This window comes from Taudactylus pleione, unplaced genomic scaffold, assembly GCF_031769625.1.
Source record: "Taudactylus pleione unplaced genomic scaffold, aTauple2 ptg000006l, whole genome shotgun sequence".
Lineage (NCBI taxonomy): Eukaryota > Metazoa > Chordata > Amphibia > Anura > Myobatrachidae > Taudactylus > Taudactylus pleione.
Window position 1 is genome coordinate 28,384,087 of NW_028284409.1, and position 22,825 is coordinate 28,406,911.

The following is a 22,825-nucleotide window of genomic DNA, read 5'->3' on the forward strand; positions in this document are numbered from 1 at the left end:
ACTTTTGGAATTTCAAGTTTCATTAAGGAACCAAAAAATGCATGCGGTATTTATCACCTTGCAGATGCTCAAACCTCAGAGATAATATACAGTTTGCAAAGAAATGAAACCTGCCATACTGTGCAAGAAATACCATCATTCTATACAACTCTTTGGCAGAATCCTTGGTGTTCTCGCAAAAAAAATTAGGCACCAGACACCAAAGCATTTGACTTATAATTACCTCATAGAACAAAAGTGGTTCCATACAGAAAACAAAATGAAATTGAGTAGTGCATATTAATGATTTGCAAATGTTAAGCAACAGAGGACTCTCACATACTGTATTATAACCCTCCAGTAAAATTGTACCGATATCCCATGCTCACTACTGAAAGTGTTTTATCTGTTCTAAATGAGTTGTTATACCCAAATACTGTGAAATTGTGTTATGGGTATGCATTCGACATTACTGACGCCAGAATACCGACACAGGTCAGAATCCCGGCGCCGGTGTGATATAAGAGTGTGAGTAATTTGCTGTGTGGTGAACCCCCTGGTATTGTCAAATATTGTATTAGGTTAGAAATTTGTACTGGCATTTAAGATTACTTGCCGTCAAATATATATAAAAAAATATTTGCAGCATAGTGCCTGTAATTCTCCAACTCTTCTAGCAGAGGTAAATAGCACTAGCAAAATCAATTCAGAGTCACCATCGCCGAGGAACTTCAGACACAGGTTAAAAAGGTAGACACATTAATGCTTTACATATTACAGTGATGTCCCATAGAACCACTAATTATATGATAAATTGGCATATTCTTTTTACTGCTTCAAAGAACTGCTTGATCCATTTTTCTGAAGCTATTTCTTTTGCCCAAAGGATTATATTCTAACCTGTTGCAAGTCAAGAATATGTGGAATAGAGCTTCCATAGCGCTTGATTGAGAATGAATAGCACAGGGCTGACAATTAGATTGGAACAGACCTAACTTTTTAAGTTCATGTCTGCTTTTCTGTTCCGCTCATGAAACAAAAGCTAGTTTTATCCATTCAATGAGTTTTTTAGTCTGTTCTGGTGGCTGAACTGTTTGGCTAAGCATCGGGTACATTAGTAGTGGATCTACACCATAAAACAAAGCTTTTACAAACTATATAATAAATTATTGAAGGCTTTTTCCTTGCCTGCATTAGAGTTTTAATGAATGAATATGAAACATCTTTTTTTTTGAGCAAATCTTGGTCAATTTCCAAGCCATTAAAACTAGGTACAGTAGCTGATCTGTTAGTTGAGGAAAGATATTTCTGAAAACCTGAGTGTGTTCTGTGGATTTTTTTTTTTACTTTATTCCTGGAAACCGTTATTTTATCCTGCATGTTTTCCTTCTTCCTGTTGCAATTATTTTATTACTGTATGTTAGATGAATTTTCTGTCTGTGCCATGACATACTGAAATTAACTTCTGCTTGTTGTATCTTCCACATTGGTTTGCAATGAGAAGCATTTTAATCAAAGTCTAGTGAATCGCCTTCTGAATCAATATCTCTATATTTCACCTAAGAACAGATTCAATTAACCACATGGTTTACAGAACAGGTAAATTTCCGGGTTTAACGCCCAGAGCAATTCAATTATTAGTCAATTTACCCACATGGTAAACCAGAGGATAACGTATGTTAAGCCACAGATTCCGCTGGAATCTTTGGGTAACCCCGCACGGCGAAGGCCTAGAGGCTGCATTTAACACAGATCTTTTTACCTCGCAGCTCCATAGCGCTTTATTGAGAATGAATAGCACATGGCTGACAATTAGCTGTGGAACAGACCTAACTCTTTAAGTTCATGTCTGCTTTTCTGTTCCGCTCATGAAACAAAAGCTAGTTTTATCCATTCAATTAGCTTTTTAGTCTGTTCTGGTGGCTGAACTGTTTGGCTAAGCATTGGGTACATTTGGAGTATACAGTTAAATTTTTTCCAAAAATCTTGTTACATGCAGCACATATTCTATGTGAAGGTATCTTTCTTGCTGTTGGTCCTGCAACAATACTGCAGAAATGACCTATTACTATAGTTCTGCACATGCATAAAGAGTTCCACAACTTAGGGGCTTATACCATGCATGGAACCTTTTTGTTATGTTTAGGTTCTGCCTGTGATTCGTTGCAGATGAGTTACACAGGACACTTCAAGGCTGTGTTTAGATTGAAAGGTCATTTTAGGAGTCTGCATGTGCTGATTCATCGAATTCAAGGTGGGAATTTCAAAAGTGAGTTTTGCTGCAGAAACTGTGAATGCAGAAGCAGGCTGGAGTGCAGGGGTGGCCAGCCCGTCCGCGGTTCATCAGGAGTGGTGTATCCTCGGAACACGCAGAGAAGGTACGCCCCTACTTGCAGGAGAAAATACCAGACACTGGGCCCAATTCTGAATCACACGCAATGGTGATGTTCATGGAGTTCAGCGATTTGTTGCTACTGTGCATGCACAAAAATCCCTTCAAACTTCTATGGCACTTGCGTTACAGTGTTTACACACAAAATCACAGTAACGACTGAGAGACATGGTGTGTGAAATGTACTGGAAATGTATTGGGCGTTCCTGGCCAGAGATTGGGAGATGGCTATTCTGTCAGACAGAGATGCACTGTCGCTGAAATGGTTGCGAACTCAGAATCTTAAACACTCACATTGGAGACCATCTCTGATGGAGATTCTGCACTAGCATGGGGCTGGTGTAAGTTTTGATTGTGCCTCTTTAAATGCAACCATTGGTTGCATTAAGTGGACATCCCAGCCCTTGCACAATCAGACGCACGCTTGTACACCAGGGGAAGGGCAGATACAAATATGGGCATAAAGTTGCAGAAGCGACTACAGCAAAAGACGAAAAAACAGTCGTAGCAGCGCGCAACTCAGAATCACCCCTACTACTCTACAGTGTGAACTTGATGCTGAGGAAGGGGAGAAATAATACTAAATGTTACCCATAGGGGAATTTTCCAACTACCTGTCTCTACCTAATATTGAAAAGAGATAATGAAATGCAAGTACAACCATGGAATGTTATCATGGAGTTATCTGGCAAAGCAATTTGTGGTTACCACTTTGAAAGTACTGCATCTTGTATGGATATACAGTGGCAAATCAGCAAATAATCCCTAGAAGTATAATTTAGGTGCTAAAGGCTGGTTATTTAACATTTAGGTGTTACTATATACAAAACGTGCACTAGACTTCTGTCTAGTGTTATCAGTGTCGGACTGGGACATGAAGGGCCCACAGACGGAATGCAATGGTAGAGGCCCACTAAAGGGAGGCGGTGCAAACATAAAGGGGTGTGGCTAACCAGGGGTGTGGCCAACTAGCGCAGGTCCAGAGCCATATAGAAAATAAAAAAATAACAACAATAATAATGCTGAATCTGGTATTCTAGGTATAGTTTAAAACCAGGTAAGTAATAATTTTTACGTCCAGTCTCCAGAAGGAATAGGGATTAGAAGCTGTAGTTCTAGTCACCTTGGATACAGCTGTCAGCATTGTAAAGTCTGAAATGTATGTATGGTGAGGGAAAAACCCATTGTTAGTCCCGATACATTAAGGTGCCAGCACCTGCTGTGCCGCAGTTCCCACCATATAATGCAGAGAGTTGTCGTACTACTCACTGTATAATGCAGAGTGACGCAGTGCCAGCCATATGCGTAATATAGAGTGACACAGTGCCCGCCATATACGTATAGAGATTCACAGTGCCCACCATATAATGCAGAGAACATCGCAGTGCCCATCATATACGTAATGCAGAGTGTCACAGTGCTCACCATATAATACAGAGAGTCACACTGACCACCATATAATACAGAGAGTTGTCACTTTGCTCACTATATAATGCAGAGTGTCACAGTGCCCGCCATATACGTAATAAAATGTGCCGCAGTGCCCACCATGTAGTGCAGAGAGTTGTCACATTGCTCACCATATAATGCAGTTTGTCGCAGTGCCCGCCATATATGTAATACAGAGTGTCACAGTGCCCACCTTATAATGCAGAGTGTCGCAGTGCCCACCATATATGTAATACAGAGTGTCGCAGTACCCACCATATAATGCAGAATGTCACGGTGTCCACCAAATAATGTAGAGTGTCGCAGTGCCCATCATATAATACAGAGTGTTGCAGTGATTGCCATATAATACACTGAGTGCTGCATTGACCGCCATATATTTTCAGAGTGCCGCAGTGACTGCCATATATTTACAGAGAGTGCTATAGTTCCCACCATTTAATGCAGAGAGTGCAGCAGTGACCGCCATGCAATATAAAGTGCCGCAGTGACCGCCATGTAATATAAAGTGCCGCAGTCACCACCATATAATACAGAGTTCCATAGTGACTGCCATATATTTACAGAGTACCGCAGTGACCACCATATAATAGAGAGTGCCACAGTTACCGCCAGGTAGTAGAGAGTGCCGCAGTACCTACCATATAATGCAGAGTGTCGCAGTGCTCCCTATATAATACAGAGTGTCATAGTTGTTGTAATATAACACAGAGAGCATCAGTAACCCACATTTAACACAATTATAAATACACCCTTTACACACACACACACACACACACACACAATATTAATACACCCCACCCAGACACACACATACAACATAAATACACCACCATAAACAATATTAAAACACGTCATCCCCCAGGAAAAAGCAAATCCTCTCCCCTATACCGCGCCCCATACACCAACCAGCTTAGATAACACTAAAACATTTTTCACAAGACCAGTCACACTTACCTGCCCAGAGGGAGGATATGTCTCAGTATTGGATGCAGGGCCAGATTATGGGCAGGGTGACCAGGGCGGTCATTCCGGGGCCCCCATGCATAGAGGGCCCCCAAACAAATTGAGTGTAGTGCGGACCGCAGTGAGTGCGGTCTACACTACACACAAAACAAACACACTGCCGGCAGCGGTGTGATTGTTAGTAACAAAAACACACCGCCGCCGGCACTGCATAGGGGGGACTACTACTGGGGGCACTATATAAGGGGCACTGCATAGGAGGGGACCACTACTGGGGGCACTATATAAGGGACACTACTGGGGACACTGTATAGGGGGACCCACTACTGGAGGCACTATGTAAGGGGCACTACTGGGGGCAATGTATAGGGGGACCACTGCTGGGGGCACTGCATAAGGGGCACTACTACAGTGGGCACTGCAAAGGGGGGGGACCATTACTGGGGGCACTGCATAAGGGGCACTTCTACTGGGGACATTGCATAAGGGACACTACTACAGTGAGCATTGCAAGAGAGGCATTACTACTGGGGGCATTAAGGTTAATAGAAAGAAATAAATGTTCCTAGTGTGACGGTGGTATATAAGGGCCCCACAAGTTTGTTGCCCAGGGGCCCCCACAGACCTTGATCTGGCCCTGATTGGATGGGCCCGGCTCCTCTAGTCTGCTCTGTGTTTGTGTGCAGTGACTGGTGAGCGCCTGCAGCAGCCCTGGCTCCTCCCCCCACCGGCTGTGGGTGACATCAAGGGGGTAAATGATCTAGTATACCCAGGAAGTGGACGGAGCTTTGGCTGCCTGCGGGTGGGCGAGCTTTATTAGCCATGGGTGGGGCTTCAGATGGCTGGGGGATGCATGGGCAAGGGTCTAAGGCTTCACTCACCCATTGTTAGGCCCTCACAACAGCGTACCCCCGTTCATGGCCCACTAAGCCCTGCCCCCTTACTGAAAAGGGCATGGCCACAATGTACTGGGGCCCATTGGGGAATTACCCGAATCCCCAGCACTCCAATCCGAACCTGAGTGTTATACATTGGCACCAAAAAAGGAATGTTTGCAAATAACTCACTGTCCATGATACTACATTTCATAATGATTTTAAAACTGAATGGCACTAATCTGATGCAGTAGGAGGAAGCCGTCTGGCCGTAGTCATCAAGCCCATTTAGTAATACAAATATTAATACACAGAATAATAAGTAAAATTGCAAAGATATTGGATACATTGATAACACACATACTTAAATCCAGGCCATGGATTTGAATGGGATACATGAATCAGGTCCTTTATGCCTTGCTGATCAGTACAGTTACAAAGCTATTTTTGTTTTGAAAGTATAGATGATGTTAATGACCACATGGATGTTAATGTTCACATGGACATACTTAATACATGTGAATATTCATGTTCAATACTGTTCAAGTGTTAACATCCTTATATACATGATTGCACAATTACTGTATTTAAATGAAAACTATACCCCATGCTTACAAGATAGACGGATATAAAAAGTAGCTTACGGCTTGATATGCAGTATGCCAGTCTGCAGTTGATCTTCCGGTAGAGTTGCTTGTTAAAAGGCCAAATAAGAAGAGTAAAAAGTTGAATAAAATTAATGATAAGTCCAGTTCCAATAAACACATAGCTGATAAAAAGATGACAAAGGAACTGAGACTTGAGGAAGCCAATGATGGTCATTTTTCACCAGGAACTGATGGGAGATTTTTTCCAAAACCATTCAGATAGACAGAATGAGATCTATGAAGAAAAAAAACCAACATAAAAAAACATAAAAAATTTAATAAAGCCAATTACCAGATACTAACTCGAAAGATAACCAGTAAAGAATAGGCATCAAAGAACCATTGTTACGCCCTTGATTCTACTACTTGAATTACATAGAAACTTAGTTTAACAGTTGAAAAGAACTTAAGGAAACATCTCATTGGCCCTTTTGTATTTAAATTTTTGGACTATGCAGCCCATGTAACCATTAAAGTAGCTACCCTGTTAGATTTTATTCTATTTTACGATGGTTATTTTAAATACTGTATAAATACTGCAGCCAGTAATCAAGAAGAGGTCTTACCAGTGACCTCTTCCTCCTAATAGCTCTTTCTATACAGTCAAGTATTCTAATGGCTATTCCCACTATGGACTATACATGCTTAGTTTCAGGTCATCTGAAGCTAGAATTCCAAGATATTTTCCTCTATGACTGATGATCAGTACTCCCTGCGGCACACTCTGCTCTACTTTGAACTGGGTTGATCTATGAACACTGGGTTTGGTGGGGGGTTAATACAACACAAAGAATGATTGCCTCTGGGAGGGAGGGGGATCCTATTAACTTAGGAACATTGCTACCACCAAAGGGTAGGGGCTTATTCTCAGTAAGCATATATGAACACAGGTGGGGGGTTATGTCTCTGGGGATCTGTTACCATTGGTGTTGGTGGGGTAATTTGCTACTGGGGATCAATTGTTACTGGGTGGGGGTAATAATAAGTCGGTAATTTATGTACAATGGGGGGTATGTTGTGCTAGACACCCATAGGTTTGTTTTTTACTAAAAAGGACACTTTAAAAACAACAACAATCATCATCATCATCATGTTAAGTGGCTATATGGTAATGCACTAGATTTTCTTTTGTCTCTTTCCTTCATTTTTTATGTTTTAAACAAAAGAAAACCTTAGAGTATCATATCAAGAAGCAATAAGTTTTTCCTTGTGTTATAGAAACCACTAGATGTGTGAATAATTTATAAAGTAATGGCATTACAGTTGAAGTATCAATATGAACTGTTTCAACAGTGGAAACCCATGATCTCCCTGTGTCCAGCGTTAATACAATGGAGTTATTCATTGACTGTTTAACAATACTACACAATATTGCAAACTATGTTTTCATTTGTTCATGTGAATTGGCATTCACTGGATCGAAAACCTAAACACTGGAAGAAAAACACCAATGTAAACTCCAGTTATTTTATATTTCCAGTAATATGTTTTTATGGTACTTGTGGTATTATAGGCTGCTGGTTTTATTATTTGTGCTGTTATTATGTTTCTATCCACAATCTGTATAGTATGTACAATATTAACACAAGATGGGATCAGAATACCGACAGTCGGGAATGCCGGCGCTTAGAATGCCGGCACCGGAATCCCAACACCTTTCAGAATCCCGATGGTAAGTACTAGGGTTAGGAGGTGGAATAGGGTTAGTGGTTAGGGTTAGGCACTAGGGGAAGGGTTAGGATTAGGCACTAAGGGGGAGGGTTAGAGTGTGGGGGAGGTTAGGTTTAAGCACTGGGGGGGAGGTTAGGTTTAGGCAGCGGGGAGGGAGGGTTAGGGAGAAGGGTTAGGATACTGACTGACAGGTGTCAATATCCTAACCCTGTCAGGATCTCAGCATTCGAATTCTGACCCCCGGGATCCAGAGTGCCGGCATCTCCTATCAACACACAGCAGCTAGCCTTGAGAAAGGGACAAGCAGTCTCAAAATGTCTTGGCAGGAAAAGAGGTGCCCGTGCCAGCTTTGCCAGGACACAGAGGACAGTGTTGACAGATAAAGAATTCTGGACTACCCCTCTGTTTATACACCACCGCCTGTTATTATTTAGAATCTAGTGAAGCAGCCACCTGGCAATTTTCTGTTACCTCTATTTATTGCATCACCACTACATGTTTTATCTCTTGTTTTTAATAAATACTGCATGTTTATTTACATGGTTGAGTCAGGTTGTGAACCCTAAGCAAACCACTCCAGTACTGTTAAACCTTTTTTGAAGTCTATGTACACATGCATTATTTAAGATCACCCAATTTTTTAGCCTTCTAAGGTAATTAGTGGTCAAGGACACACCTGCAGTTGTTATTCCAGAGAGGACATCACACCCCAATATCACAACTGTTTTGAAACATATTTTAAACCTTACCCCCTTGGGTAGCACCTAGGACGTTATCCTATTCCCATAAATGAATTGTTTGCTTTCTAATTTTTTTAACTTTCCAGATAAAGGATTTATGGAAAAGTAAAAAAAAACACCTGTCCAACAAAGCAAATGTATGAACAATCTTACCAAGCATGAGAACAGGCCCCACTGCCAAAGACTGAAATAATGTGACTTTATTGTTGAACAAAATGAACTGTAATGGCTATGTGCCCCTGTGTATCCGATATTTTGTGAGTGAGAATCTAGCTTAACAGCACTTTCATATGAAGACAAATTGAGCCATATGACCTCTAATGTCTGGTAGCACATCATAAAAATACCAATACAAAAATCATAGTGCGGCATTACTTTTGCTATTGGTAGCTATGCTTTTAATTGTTGTACTTCATACAATACAAGTAAGGTAGGAAATTGTTATTGCCCTAACCAGACAATTTTAAATTAGTGTATTGTAGGTCTATTAATTAAGTGGAGAAAAACACATGTCAAAAGTCATTGGAGAAACAATATTTTAATTGTAAAATATGAACAAGGAATACGATGACCAGTGGCAGATTATATCTGCAGTAAAATCCGGCACCAGCAGGGACTGCTTAGCATTGGCAGTGACATCTCATTGGAAGTGCTCCATGCTAATCACATAGACAGTCCCAAAAAGACAGACAGTCCCAAAAAGTAAAAAGTACATAAGGTAATTAAAAAATTCTAGCAAAAAAAGAAAGGAAAGACAAATCTGATGGCTAACACTTCCATAAAGAACAATAGGCCTGATTCATAATTGTATGATCGATGTGATGGCGATTCGATGCAATGAATCATGAGCGGTGTAGCTAGATGGCCAAATTGCAGCCATGGACGCATACCACCTTGGCTCTAGCAGTGTGTTAAATATATAATGCTTGCAATTACCCTGATCCTCCCCTACTAGTGGCTCCTGGACCTCGGCAACCAACATCACCCAATGTACACCTTGAGCCATTCCCGGTCACCACACTATTCAGGAGATCGACGGGGTGGCCTATAATAGCTGCATTTGGGTCCTAACTCTGGTGGATTAGGAGTGTGTGATCTGGGGCTACACGCCACTGTCATACTTCCCCATGCACTGCTGACAGGGTTGCGACTAGATCCCCTGCAGGTAAAGAGCCTTGATGTCATCATTTATTATCCACATAGACATCAAGTAGGAATAGTAACCCGTGGCAAGCGAAGTGAGCCACCATGCCTTAAGCATGGCGAGCGAAGCGAGGGTACAAGTTTCTACTGTTGCTGGCCGCATACTGCATTTGAGGCAAAATAACAGTGCTTTCATGGGACCGCACTTCCACCCTCACTCAACATCACGTTTGGGTCCAGTAGCTGAAGGGGATCTAAGTTCAACCCTGCTGACAGCAACTTTGCTGATCCTCCTACTGGTGGGTGCTTCTGGTTTCCGGATCTTGTATCTGCTCCAGTCTTATGGATTAAGGTATTCTCATCCTGAATTGGACTTCTAATTTGGCGGACACGTAAGGAGACGGAACCACGTCCTGATGATAGTCTCTTGCACTAAATTCATCATCAGCATTACACCTGCCAATTGGAGGTAAGTGACTCTTTCCCCCTCACCTTCAGTGGCAGACATTTGCTACCCTCTACAGCTATTTTTATTGACTATTGTAACCCGATGCCATCTAGTGTTGCAAACCATTTTTGATGAACTTCTTTTGATCTCACAATACCCTTTCTAGCCTGGAAAGTTGGCTGGTATTTGGAAGCGCCATACAGACACTGTGTAAATAATGCCCCAGCCACCACCCTGTAATGGCTTCACTGACCATATGTTTAACTTTAACTTTGATTATTATCCAATTGCCTTCATCGGTAGTTCTTCATTTCATCATACGAACTCCTCTGGGCAAAATGGAAAAGTATGTTAACTCTAAACAGCAACGATCTGAGAACGACTAGTGTTGTGCTGGCTCCATATCTGTATAATTGAGAAGTCTGGCATTGATGATTACCTTTTAGACTAATTTTGCCTGATACCTCCACACTCAGATGTTGTTCCCATGTAGAGGCTGCAAAATTCACTTCGGCAATTTAAGAACTGAAGGAACAACTGCTTCGGACATCTAAACCTGCAACCGCCATTTAAGTCAATATGTCTGGATTTGTGAGTGCTTACTTCTATAAAGATATATCAGTAGGATAATGGTAAATTCACTATTTAATTTATAGCTTCGGAGCACATGAGCCATTACTCCTGGATCTCACACAAGTCATTAATCCTGGACTTGTGAGAACTTACACTAACTAAGACATTTCAGTTAGAGACTGGTGAATTCATTATTTGTGCTCCATTAGAAAGTCTCAGTATAATTACTGCTGCAAGCTCCTGTGTTTTATACTTGAAAATGTCTAATGCATTTGCAACATCTTCATACTGTATGTTACAATATTTAAGTTGTTACTCCCTGATTTGAGAATACTTATTTATACTAAGAAGTAGCGGTGAGAGATTAGCGGACAAAGGAGTGTGCCCTGGCGGGAGGATCAAGTAACATTGCAGCCATAATTTTGTGTATCTAAAAAGTCTTCTTTTTCGTATAGTCATAAATTTGTTTTATATTGCAATATGGGCAAAATGCAGCAGCTGCAACCAAGCTTGAAAAATTTGCCAGTTCTTCAATATCATCTTTCTCAGGGCCCTCCTGGGAGAGACTCTCTTGGGACATCAATGCAGCTGCATCTGGTTCCCAATCCCCACCTGAGGTTACACTGAGGCTGTTACATCCTGTGAGACAAAAATGGTGGACAAAATAGAGAAGGTACAATCCGATTTGCCCCTGTTAAGCCATGATGTTCAGGATTCCTACAGCGGTTTGGAGAAGTGGAAAATCAGAGTGCTACACTTGAGGACTTACACACTCCATTAAAAGCAGAAGGTGCTTCTCTGACTGCTCAAATGTCAGGTCTGCAAAACAATGTCTTGGATATGGAAGGCAGGTTACACAGAAATAACGCTTGTTTTGTGGGTCTCCCCCAAAAAAGTAAGGAGCTTCACCTGAAGCCTTTTTGGAGCAATGGCTGATCGCTACTTATGGTCGCAACTCTTTTACTACTACTTTTACGGTGGAGCAAGCCCACCGAATACCCACCAGACCACTTCCTCCTGGTGCACCTCCTCGCACATTTATTGCAAAGCTTCTCCAAAATAAGGATCGAGATGCAATATTGAGAATAGCTCGAGTTAAAGGTCACCTAGTACGAATTGGAATCACTATTTCAGTATTTCCGGATTTTGATATACAAAAGGACAGAACTAAATTTCTTCCTATCAAACGCTGACTCCTTGACTTGAATCTTCAATATGCCATGCTACTCCCTTCTAAAGTACGCGTAATAGCGGATGGTGAAACAAAATTCCTTACGACACCAAAGGAGACTGGGGCATTGTTGGATTTTCAAAAATCTGGCAGTAGACAGCTAGTTTCGGATGCATCTCATTAATATAAGATTAGGTGGGAGTTGCTTCAGGCATCTAATTTCAAATAATATTTTGGCTTATATAGTGTTAGATCTATGGACATTAAGGATATACGGAGAGCCCCGTTGCATTGGTTGGTGTTTATTCTAAATTTCCTTCTTTTTTATGTGATAGTTAAGGGGATAAGTATACCCCAGGTTGTGGTTGGTTGGGATTGAATTGTAGAGATTGTGTCTGTTTTTTTATTTTCTTTTTTATTTATTATAGATGAGACTTGGGCTGAGGCTTTGAAGTCTCCTACGGTTTCTACAACATCTAGTAGATTTCAACAAATTCAATTGTCTATTTTTCATTGTACGTATCTTACTCTGGTTCGTTTAGTTAGACATGGAGGCCGCTCTTCCAATCATTGTCCTAAATGCCACACAGAGGGGGGGTCATTTAGACATTTATAGTGGGAGTGTCAATTAATTTGTAAATTCTGGGAGCGGGTTAAGTCTGTTTTAATTGAACTGGGAATTCCTAATGTAATACTCACCCCAGTAGGGTGTTGTTTGGGAACAATCGAGGGAAATCGTGTTAATAAAAATAGTAAACAGTTTATAATAAATGTGTGTGCCTTAGTGAAAGTGTTTATTGGCATTTATGGATGGCTACAGAGGGACCGGAATTTGAAGCCTGGTTGTCTTTGATTCGCCTTACTGTACAGCATGAAAGATACATTTATATTACACGTAAGGTGGAAATTAAATTTAATCAGATTTGGGGTATATGGCTGGAGTCCAGATTTGCCTCACCATAAAAAAATAAGAAAGATTTCATAGTAGTTTCTCTCTAAGTGAACATTTACCAAATATTAGATGTACATAATAGTGTATGGTTTTCTTATGTATTTAAGTTATGATAAGAGAGCCAGTGCAGTTTTGAGTTATTTATTTATTTATTTTATTATTATTTTTTTTGTTTCTCACTGCCTTTTTCTCTTTTCTTGTTTTTGTATATATAAGTGATGCTATGTATAGGCATAACATTTATATTGTAAAATGAGATAGTTATTACATTTTACATGGGAATAGAATTTGTTTGCATATATTATATATTTTGGTTGTAAATGGGTTGTTTATAATTATTAAGCATATAAAGGTTGTATTTATAGTTAGTATATATGTTATTATATTTATAGACACAATATATATGGTTTAATAACAGGTAATTAATAAGTTATTCATAGTCACTATTATTACCACTATATAATTAGTTAGTAACATAATTGTTATTATACCTATAATTAATACACTTATAATTATTACATTTGAAGCAAACACATTTATAGTCAATGCACTTATAATCAGAGAGGTACACTTTCATATTTACAATCACTATATTTATAGTTATTAAGATTGTGGTTATTATATTTGAGGTTAATAAATGCACATTTGATGTGTTAGTGGTTTGGATACCCATAATAACTATATAGATTTTCACCATGGTTAATATTTGTTTTGTTTAAGTTAGTTGTAATTTTTATAATTATTATAAGTTTAATTGTTACAGTTGTAGTTATGTTTTAGGTCACTATATTTAGAATATTTATATTGCTATAGTTGTGATGGTTAAATGTGGAAGTGGATTTCAATTTGCCACTAGGCACTATATATTGGTGTTTGGTTCTATTTACCGAATGTTGGAATTGTTATTGAATTTTAGATTGTTGCTGTGTTACTCCTGTCAAGCATCTATAGGTTTTAAAATGGTACTACACAATTGAAAAAATAAATAACTATCTTGTCCATCACAATTGCCATGTTTAAAACTTTAGAGCATAGGTCTGATATACAACACAAGAGATCGCTGTAAAACTAGGAAAGTAATTTAGTGACAGACTGCAAGAACCCCATCGTTCTATAACTCATGACTGTGGCTCCATCTGTAGCAATGCAAATAAAGCTTGTTTTCTTAGCAAAACTAACAAGGCTTTGGTAACAGTCTTCATCTACAGGGGCAAATGCAGAATTTTTATGGGTGGGGGAGGGGGTTTCCATATTTTATATATATGTGAGTGTGTGTGTGAATACACACATAAATATATATATATTATATATATATATATATATATATATGCATATAGACATACATACATATACACACATGTACACAAACACACATATATATACACACATATATATGTCACACATACCTTACATGTACTCACACCTATGTCACATATACACAAAAAAACTTACCTTGCAGCACATCTGACCTGGACAGGACCTAGCAGGCTGGTAGCATGTTCTTAAGCCCCACCCCCTCATTGGAAATTGCAGCGATTCGCGGGTCAATCGGGAGGGCCAAATGACTTGATTCTAATGAAAGCGCGTCATACTGGCTCCGGCTCCTCCATATTGACCCGCGAATCACAGCAATTTGATGTGAGGGGGCGGGGCTTAAGAACATGGTTCCTGCACTTCAATCTGTCAGAGGGGGTTTCTGGGTACTCAGAACTTCCCCCCTGATCTATAGTTTTTCCTCTCATTGGGATGATAGTTAAGCTACTCTTTGTACTGTATATGGAATATTATTGTTATGAACACAATTAACCACTTAACTGACATGGTCGCATGGAATGCGAAAACAGCCAACTGTGCTTCAGCTGATAAGGTGCGACTGCAAATATGCAGAACGGATCTCCCCAGACTCTCCTGCAGACCCAGAAATTTGTGCCCAGTTTTGCCAGAGAAAAGCATCACTTAAGTGGTTAAGAGAACTTCCCACTTTATCAAACTGCAAGGAAAAGTAATAACAATGGTGAATGTCCTCTTTCTGCTCATGCTGCAAGTCATCATCTTTAGTATTACCCCTCCCTGTCGCATTGTAGACTAGCAAGATAGAGACATGTCTTACATTGCTTGTACACGTTTATCTTTAAAACATATTTCATGTTTCACTAAAAAAATTACAGTATAGTTTCTGCTTGAGACTGCAAAAGAAGTGCAGCAAATATTATGTAGGCTTAAAACATGTCTCACTAAGGGGAAGATGTATCAAACATTTGGGAGAGAAAATGGAGCAGTTGAATATAGCAAATGTGCCATCAGAGATCCCCGCCAGTGCGTAGCCACTGCCGGTTTAACTTCGAGCCCGGGCATCGCTGGACTCTCCCATGAAGCTCAGACATTGCCCAGGCCGCAACCTATGAGACGTGGCGGTATGACAGCATAGGTCATGCTCACCATGTCGCCGTCCTGCCCACATTCACTGCTCTGTCTCTGCACTGTGCAATAAGTGATTGAGTGTGACTGAGGCTACACACCACTGACTGCTGGGTGCCGGTGCCACCAATGGCTGAGGGACAGGAACGACTGGGAGCTCCTATCTCTGTTACCATCAGGTCAGGCCAAGGGCGTCTTAAGAGAGGAGGGGGCTCGTGTGTATTGCCCATCAGGGGCTCTCTCCTCTCACCTCGACGGCGGGCATCCGAATAAGGCATCTGCCCGGCCACCGCATCATCAGTAGACTCTGGGCACTAGAGTGTGCACAGAGTCTACTGTGCATATCGCTGGAGAAATGGAGTAGCTACCAGTTTCCCGGCGATTTCCTCACAGTGCATGCGCAAAACGCTGGAAAGATGGCCGTGTTTTGAGCAGCGTTGAGAGACCAGACCTTGGAGAGGTAAGTTTTAAATAATATGGGTGCAGGGTGTGCACCCATTATAGATACGCCCCTGGGTCAGCCAAGTCTTTTGTTGGGGGACTGGGGCAATAATTGAGTTTTATTTTTTATTTTGCGAGGATTTGTGTATTCCAACTAAGACCTTTCACACATTTAATAATGATAAACCTTGGTTTACTGGTAAACTCAGGCAGCTTCGTCGTGCCAAAGAGGAGGCTTACAGAGGTGGGGATAGAGTCCTGTACAAGCAGGCCAGGAACACTCTGACTAGGGAGATCAGGGTGGCAAAAAGGCGTTTTGCAGAAAAGCTGAAAGTACAATTTTTAGCTAATGATCCTGTGTCGATGTGGAGAGGCCTGCAAGATATTACTAATTACAAGAAGTCATCTCCTAATTCTGCTATGAGTCAGGATTTGATAGAGGAATAAAATAATTTTTACTGTAGGTTTGAAAAGCGGGATTTGATGCCTGTCTTTATTCCTGATCGAGATCAAATAGGTGGGTCCATTGGTATTTCTACGTGACTGAGCACAGGTAGTTCACCTGTTCTGAGGGTGGAGGAGAATGAAGTGGCTAAACAGTTCAGAAGGCTGAGGACCAGGAAAGCACCTGGCCCAGATGGTGTGTCACCATCTAGCCTGAAGATTTGTGCTGAACAGTTGGCCCCTGTTTTTACAGGGATTTTTAATACATCTTTGGAACTGTGTGTAGTTACCATCTGTGTTTAAGTGTGCTACGATTATTCCAGTGCCTAAGAAATCCCCTGTCAAGGGTCTTAATGATTATAGACCAGTCGCTTTGACTTTTGTGGTCATGAAAGTATTTGAGCGATTAGTTTTGAATTATATAAAGGATATTGTAGGCCCCCTCTTGGACCCTATGCAGTTTGCCTATAGGGCAAATAGGTCGTTGGAGGATGCAGTCAATTTAGGGTTGCATTTTATCCTGCAACATCTTGACTTGCCGGGAACATATGCTAGGGTCTTATTTGTTGACTTCAGTTCAGCGTTCAACACAATTGTTCCAGGAAAACTTTACCCAAAGCTGGTTGGTTTGGGGGTTCCTGGTTCGATATGTTGCTGGATTATTAATTTCTTAGAGAATAGGAAGCAACAGGTGAGGTGGGGTAGGCTTACATCTGGTGGTCGAATAATTAGTACAGGGACTCCTCAAGGATGTGTTCTTTCACCACTGCTTTTTTCATTGTACACAAATGATTGCACTTCTAGTGAGCCTTCTGTGCGATTATTGAAATTTGCTGACGACACTACCATCATAGGTCTTATTAAGGAGGGTGATGAGTCTGCTTATAGGGGAGTGGTCGAACGGCTGGCCAACTGGTGTGGGGAGAATAACTTGGAGTTAAATCCACAGAAAACGGTGGAAATGATAGTGGATTTCAGGAGGCGGCCGACTGAAATGTCTCCTGTTGTTATTAACGATACGGTGGTGGCTGTGGTTGAGTCCTTTAGGTTCTTGGGGTCAGTGATTTCACAGGATCTAAAGTGGGGAACAAATGTGGACTCCATCGTAGGGAAGGCTCAGAAGAGGCTGTATTTTTTGCGCCAGCTTAGGAAGTTTAATCTGCCACAAGAACTGTTAGTTCTTTTTTTATTCAACAATAATTCAGTCTCTTCTTTGCACATCAATCATTGTCTGGTACAGTTCTATTACAGAGCAGGAGAAGAACAGACTGTAGAGGGTGGTTAGGGCGGCGGAAAGAATCATTGGTATTGGTCTCCCGCCCCTTCAAGATCTATACTTAGCCAGGATAAATAGGCGAGCTGGTAATATTGCGGCAGACGATGCTCATCCAGGTTGCCACTTGTTTCAAAAGTTACCTTCGGGTAGGCGGTATAGGTCACAACGGACGAGAACTTCCAGACATTTGAACAGTTTTTTCCGCAGGCTATTAAAGTGTTAAATAATTGAGGGGGGGGGGGGCTGTTGTTGTGGCATGATTGATTGTTTTTGTTGTTGTGTGTTCCATGGGATGTGTTAACCCGGATCTAATTCCATGTATATTTATGTATGTATGTATGTATGTATGTATGTATGTATGTATGTATGTATACTTGGCCAAATAAAGCTGAATTGAATTGAACTGAATTTTCTGTGGGATACAAAGTCTTCGATTTTTTTACTTTGGTGGCTAAGGTTTCTTTTTTTTCCCCCATGGGGACCTATGTTTGGTTTTTTTCCATGTGTGTGTTTTTTGATGGTGTGCCTTGCCAATGTTAAAATCGTGTTCGGTGTGATCTAGCACAATCTATGAACTGACATATGCTGATTGGTTGCTGTGGGCAACTTCTCCACTTTATCTCTCTCGAAAGCTTGATACATCTCCCCTTAAGTCATAAAGTCACCTACTTTGCTAGAGAACTACTAACATTGCTTAATTAACATATGAATTTACATCTATACATAATAAAATTAACAGGAGTGCTGTTAAAAAAAATAAATAAATCCGGCAGAGGTCTTTGTGAGGGGGCATACACCTCTAACAAAGTGCAAGGAGGAGAATGTAGTTGTCCTCTGAGCACTGTTAGGCTGATCTCTGCAAGAGAGTGAAGCAGTGGGATGATCATCACACTCTGCAATTTCAATCCCAACATGCCAGGATTTGTCTTTGAAAATTGACATTTTAAAAGCAGTCATCAAAAATCAGCATTATTGCTAAATTGCTACTTGAGTAAACTGTTTAAGTGCTAATATGCAATATTTTGCACCATAAAAGTGTATTACCTAGATATATTTCCCAGTTTTCTATGTTAACTCCAGTACTGCTCCACTTCCATGGATGGATGGTCCAGTAATGCAGATGCAGAGGTACACACCCCACATACTGTACATATAAAATATAACTGTTCTTGCCAGAACAGGAATTATCTAGGGCCTGTAAGAAGGCTGGTAATATCTGTAGCCCTCAATGCAAGACCGTCTCAGGGCCTACTGATCTGTGGGCCTGATTCATGATGGATCGCTATTGCGATCGCAGCTCCGTAATCGCACGCAGGTCTGCTGCGAAAATCTGCCAGCATAGAGACGCGCACTGCCTCCCACTACTGCTATCCGTAATGTCTTGCAAACCTCCATAAACATCAGTAACATCGAGTACCATCGGCCCCTCACGCAGAATTACAGCAGCCCTGACCTTACTTAGAAATTGCTAACCTCTTTGCACGCAGTGAGTAATACTGTGTATGCAACTGAACTGGCTAATTTATGCACGCCCATACAACGGTGTTCAAACGGTCAGGCATGCCTGCATTTATCCATCCACCCCCCCCCTCCACCCCCAGACGCTCACTGCCTGTCTATCACTCTGAATGGTCTGCTTGATCGCATTGCGGTCACAGTGGTGTCTTCACGCATGCGCACTGTGATGCATATGAATGCGAAGTACGCAACAAATTAGCCAACTGCAAAGCCATGGGCTATAATATGCACAGAGTATGGGAGGGGGAGAAGGGTAGACTCATGCAGAGGTATGCGACAGACACAATTGAAAGTGGCAATACAGTAACAGGAAGCTGCAACAGACTTAGCACTTTGTGTTAAGTCCTCCTGATATTATTAATGGTCTTTGGGGTTGAAACATAACAAAAGTGAATAATTGTCTTAGGAGATGGACACCCTGGACTCTGCCCCTAAGTTAACCTTTAGCATTTTTTTTCTCAGAGAAACAGTCTATGAACTGTCTGGCTCTTAAGGCACAAGATGGCCAACTGCTAGCGGTATGCGACCTGCTAAGTTAGACTAAGGGGTCTATTTACTAAGCAGTGTTAGGAGACAGAGTGAAAAGTGATAAGGTGCCAGCCAATCAGCTCCTAACTGCCATCTCACTGGCTGTGTTTGAAAAATTACAGTTGGGAGCTGATTGGCTGGTGCCTTATCACTTTCTTATTACTTTTCACTCTGTCTCCTAACACTGCTTAGTAAATAGACCCCTAAATGTCAGAACAACTTCTAGGGGATCTGCTAGTTGACTACATCTCTCCATGCCCTCAAGTGATAGGCAGATATATGAAGCTCTGGAAAGTGATAAAGTGCAGAGTGATAAATGACCAGCCAATCAGCTCCCAACTGTCATGTTACAGGATGTGTTTGAAAAATGAGAGTTGGTCGTTTATCTCTCTCCACTTTATCACTTCCCGGAGCTTCATACATCTGCCCTAAAATATCATATGAAACATAATGATGAATATAGAGTGCATAACCAACCCTCCTGGCTACATTCAACAACTGTAAATTACAACATTTTAACATACTGCCTATACTGGTGAGGTGAAAGTTGATGCCAAGCAGGCTTATAATTTTTTTTAATACATCAACACATTTAGGTCAAATGTAATTTTTTTTCTTTTCTAATTCTGAAGAATAACATTACAAAATAAATGATAAAAAGTGCATTATTTTATTTCTTAAGGAGAGTGTACTGTACTCTAAAATAGTAGCTTTATTATAAATTCAATCAATATGATTACTGTATGTAATTGTATATATTTTTTAAATGATGTGTTCATATGCACATAATTCAATACTAAGTATTTGTCAGAGAAAATAGCTTTTCACCCAGGAGCACTTTATCCTCAGTCCACTGAGCTGATGAATTCTAGCCAACATTATTTATTAAAGCCAAGTACAAAAGACAAGAGAACACCATCAAGAAAGATTTGGTTATTAATGAAGTAAAGAAGAGTTGATTGCAGGACTAGCAAGAAGGTTTTTTTGTTTATTTTCAAATATACAACATAAATAAACTTAAGAAATATATACAAAAACTGAAAAACAGATTAGAACAAAAGTTTAGAATACAAGCAAGAAATGTGCATGTCAATAAACAAGCAAGGGAGCCATTTTGCACTGACTTAGTCAAACATTATCAGCAGTGGCAACCATGACCTAAATCTTCAGCACACAGGGAATATGAAACTTATTCGGGTTACTCAATAATTAAGACTTTAATTACATTAATTTTTTGCAGTCCAGATCAGTTTGCAAAACACTATAAGGGGTATTCAATATGGGTGCGATAACATCGTTTTTGCGGTAATATCGGAGGTATGACGTCATTATCACAGGTTTTACCTTTACACCCTATTCAATTTCAAAGACTTATCGCAGTTTTGACAAGTCTTTGATAAAAAACGGGGATAACTTTTCACCATTGAATAGGTGTCGAAAAAAAGTGCAGAATTCGGGTTTAGGGGTGCAGGCTTAAAAAAAATAGCCTGCACCTCTGAGAATGACATTTAAAAAAGAACGGTGTCAAAAAAAGTTAAAAAAAAAATATAGGGACACCCCAAAAAATTAATTAAAAAATTGGGGAGTAAAAAAAAAAAATGGGAAAAAATTGTTAAACAATAGGGAAATACGTTCAGGGCTATTCTGCAAGTATGCAGCAGATGTTTTCTAGAATAGAATTATAGCGGCAGGTGCACAAATGCAGATTTTTTTAAAAATTACTTTAGGGACACCAAAATATGCTAGTACCCATTTTCATGTACCCCAAATTTGATGGGACCACTTAAAAAAACGAAAAAAATAACCTAAGTGCTCTTCTGCATCACATCTTCAATGTCGGGAAAAAAACACCTGCTGCGGCTATTTAAATCCCCGACTTTCAATTAAAGGCTAAAACGGGGGTACCCATAGTGTTCCCCCATGTTTTTACAACTTTAGGGGGGTCTTACAATTATTTTAAGAAAAAATTCGTAACTTTACGCAAATCCAACTTCGGAGTTTCCCGTTTTCGTTAATTTTATATTGAATACGGGGATAAACGGGAGTGTGCACCAGACTTTAATGCAGAAAAAACTCCGCTATGAAACGTTAACTTCGACAGTGAAGTTAACGTTTCATATTGAATACCCCTCCATAGCTCCAATATGTTTCTCAACGCTTTTGTCCTGATTTACATAATTTTTTTTTGTTCCCCCACATACCAAATTTAAGAGGCTCCCCAAGTCAGTATATGGAGGTAAGGACCATGAGCCATGGCACCATCTGCTAAGGGGCCCTACAGATCAAAAGTCATCTCTGGGAAGTGAGATGAAGATTTTATAAACAGAGACTGAGTGCCATTAATTTTGCCTTGGTTTCAGAATCCCTTATCCAGCACCGTAGCTAGACGGCAGTGCGCCCAATGCAGCACTGCCGCCCCTCTCACTGACTCTCCGCCCCCCCGTGCGCTTACCCTAACTTCCGACAGCAGGAGGGAGGGCGGGATCTTCCGCCGATATTCAATGTCCTCTATCTGCAGACCTCCGGCACAGAAAAGTGTGTGGCCGTTGGAGGATGGCGCATGGCACATGACCCCTCAGCTCCCCCCTAGTTGCGGCCCTACCTTATCTACACCCACAACCGCCCTGTTGATTTTATAAAGCTGTACTAATCCTCTCACAAAACAGCTTTTACTTTAAATTGTTTTTTGCTCAAAGTATACAGTTGTTTATGGACCATTTTATGATAGATTGAGACAAAAATCATTAATATCCTAAGAAGTATATCCACAAAAAGAAAAAAAAAAATACCACATTTAAATCATTAGATGGTCCAGAATAGAATTACACCTGGAATCTGATAGGAAAATGGACAGGGCTAATTCAGAGTTGCATGCTGCTGAGATGGCTTTAGCATCTTTACGGTAGTCACGTCTGCAACTTTAAGCTAATGCTAGTAAAAGCCCTTCCCATGGTGTATAAGCATGCATCTGAAAGTGCAAGGACTGGGACACCCACTTTGTGCATCTTTAGATGCAGCAATCCCACTTGGTGCATCTTAGATGCTACCATCAAACACACCATCAAAACTTGTACCTGCCCCATGCTAAAAGCAGAATCTCTGCAACAGAATGGCCTCCAATGTAAGCAATTAAGTGCCTCAGTTTGTAACTATTTTTGCACCATGACCATGACCAGTGGCGGATTTACCTATGG

The 22,825-nt window shown here is 40.7% G+C and overlaps 1 protein-coding gene across 4 annotated transcripts in view; it reads right to left on the reverse strand.

The window, feature by feature from the left end:
- Nucleotides 1–22,825, reverse strand: part of AGPAT4 (1-acylglycerol-3-phosphate O-acyltransferase 4) — a 202,493-nt gene that overhangs the window by 130,701 nt on the left and 48,967 nt on the right. For 3 of the 4 annotated variants that reach the window (XM_088456634.1, XM_088456708.1, XM_088456768.1), the window contains one exon: nt 6,306–6,543. In XM_088456634.1, the coding sequence (XP_088312760.1) occupies nt 6,306–6,483 (178 nt within the window). In that variant the 5' untranslated portion in view covers nt 6,484–6,543. Of the gene's footprint in view, nt 1–6,305; nt 6,544–22,825 lie in introns of those variants that run through there. The other variant, XM_088456834.1, reaches the window with a different exon arrangement.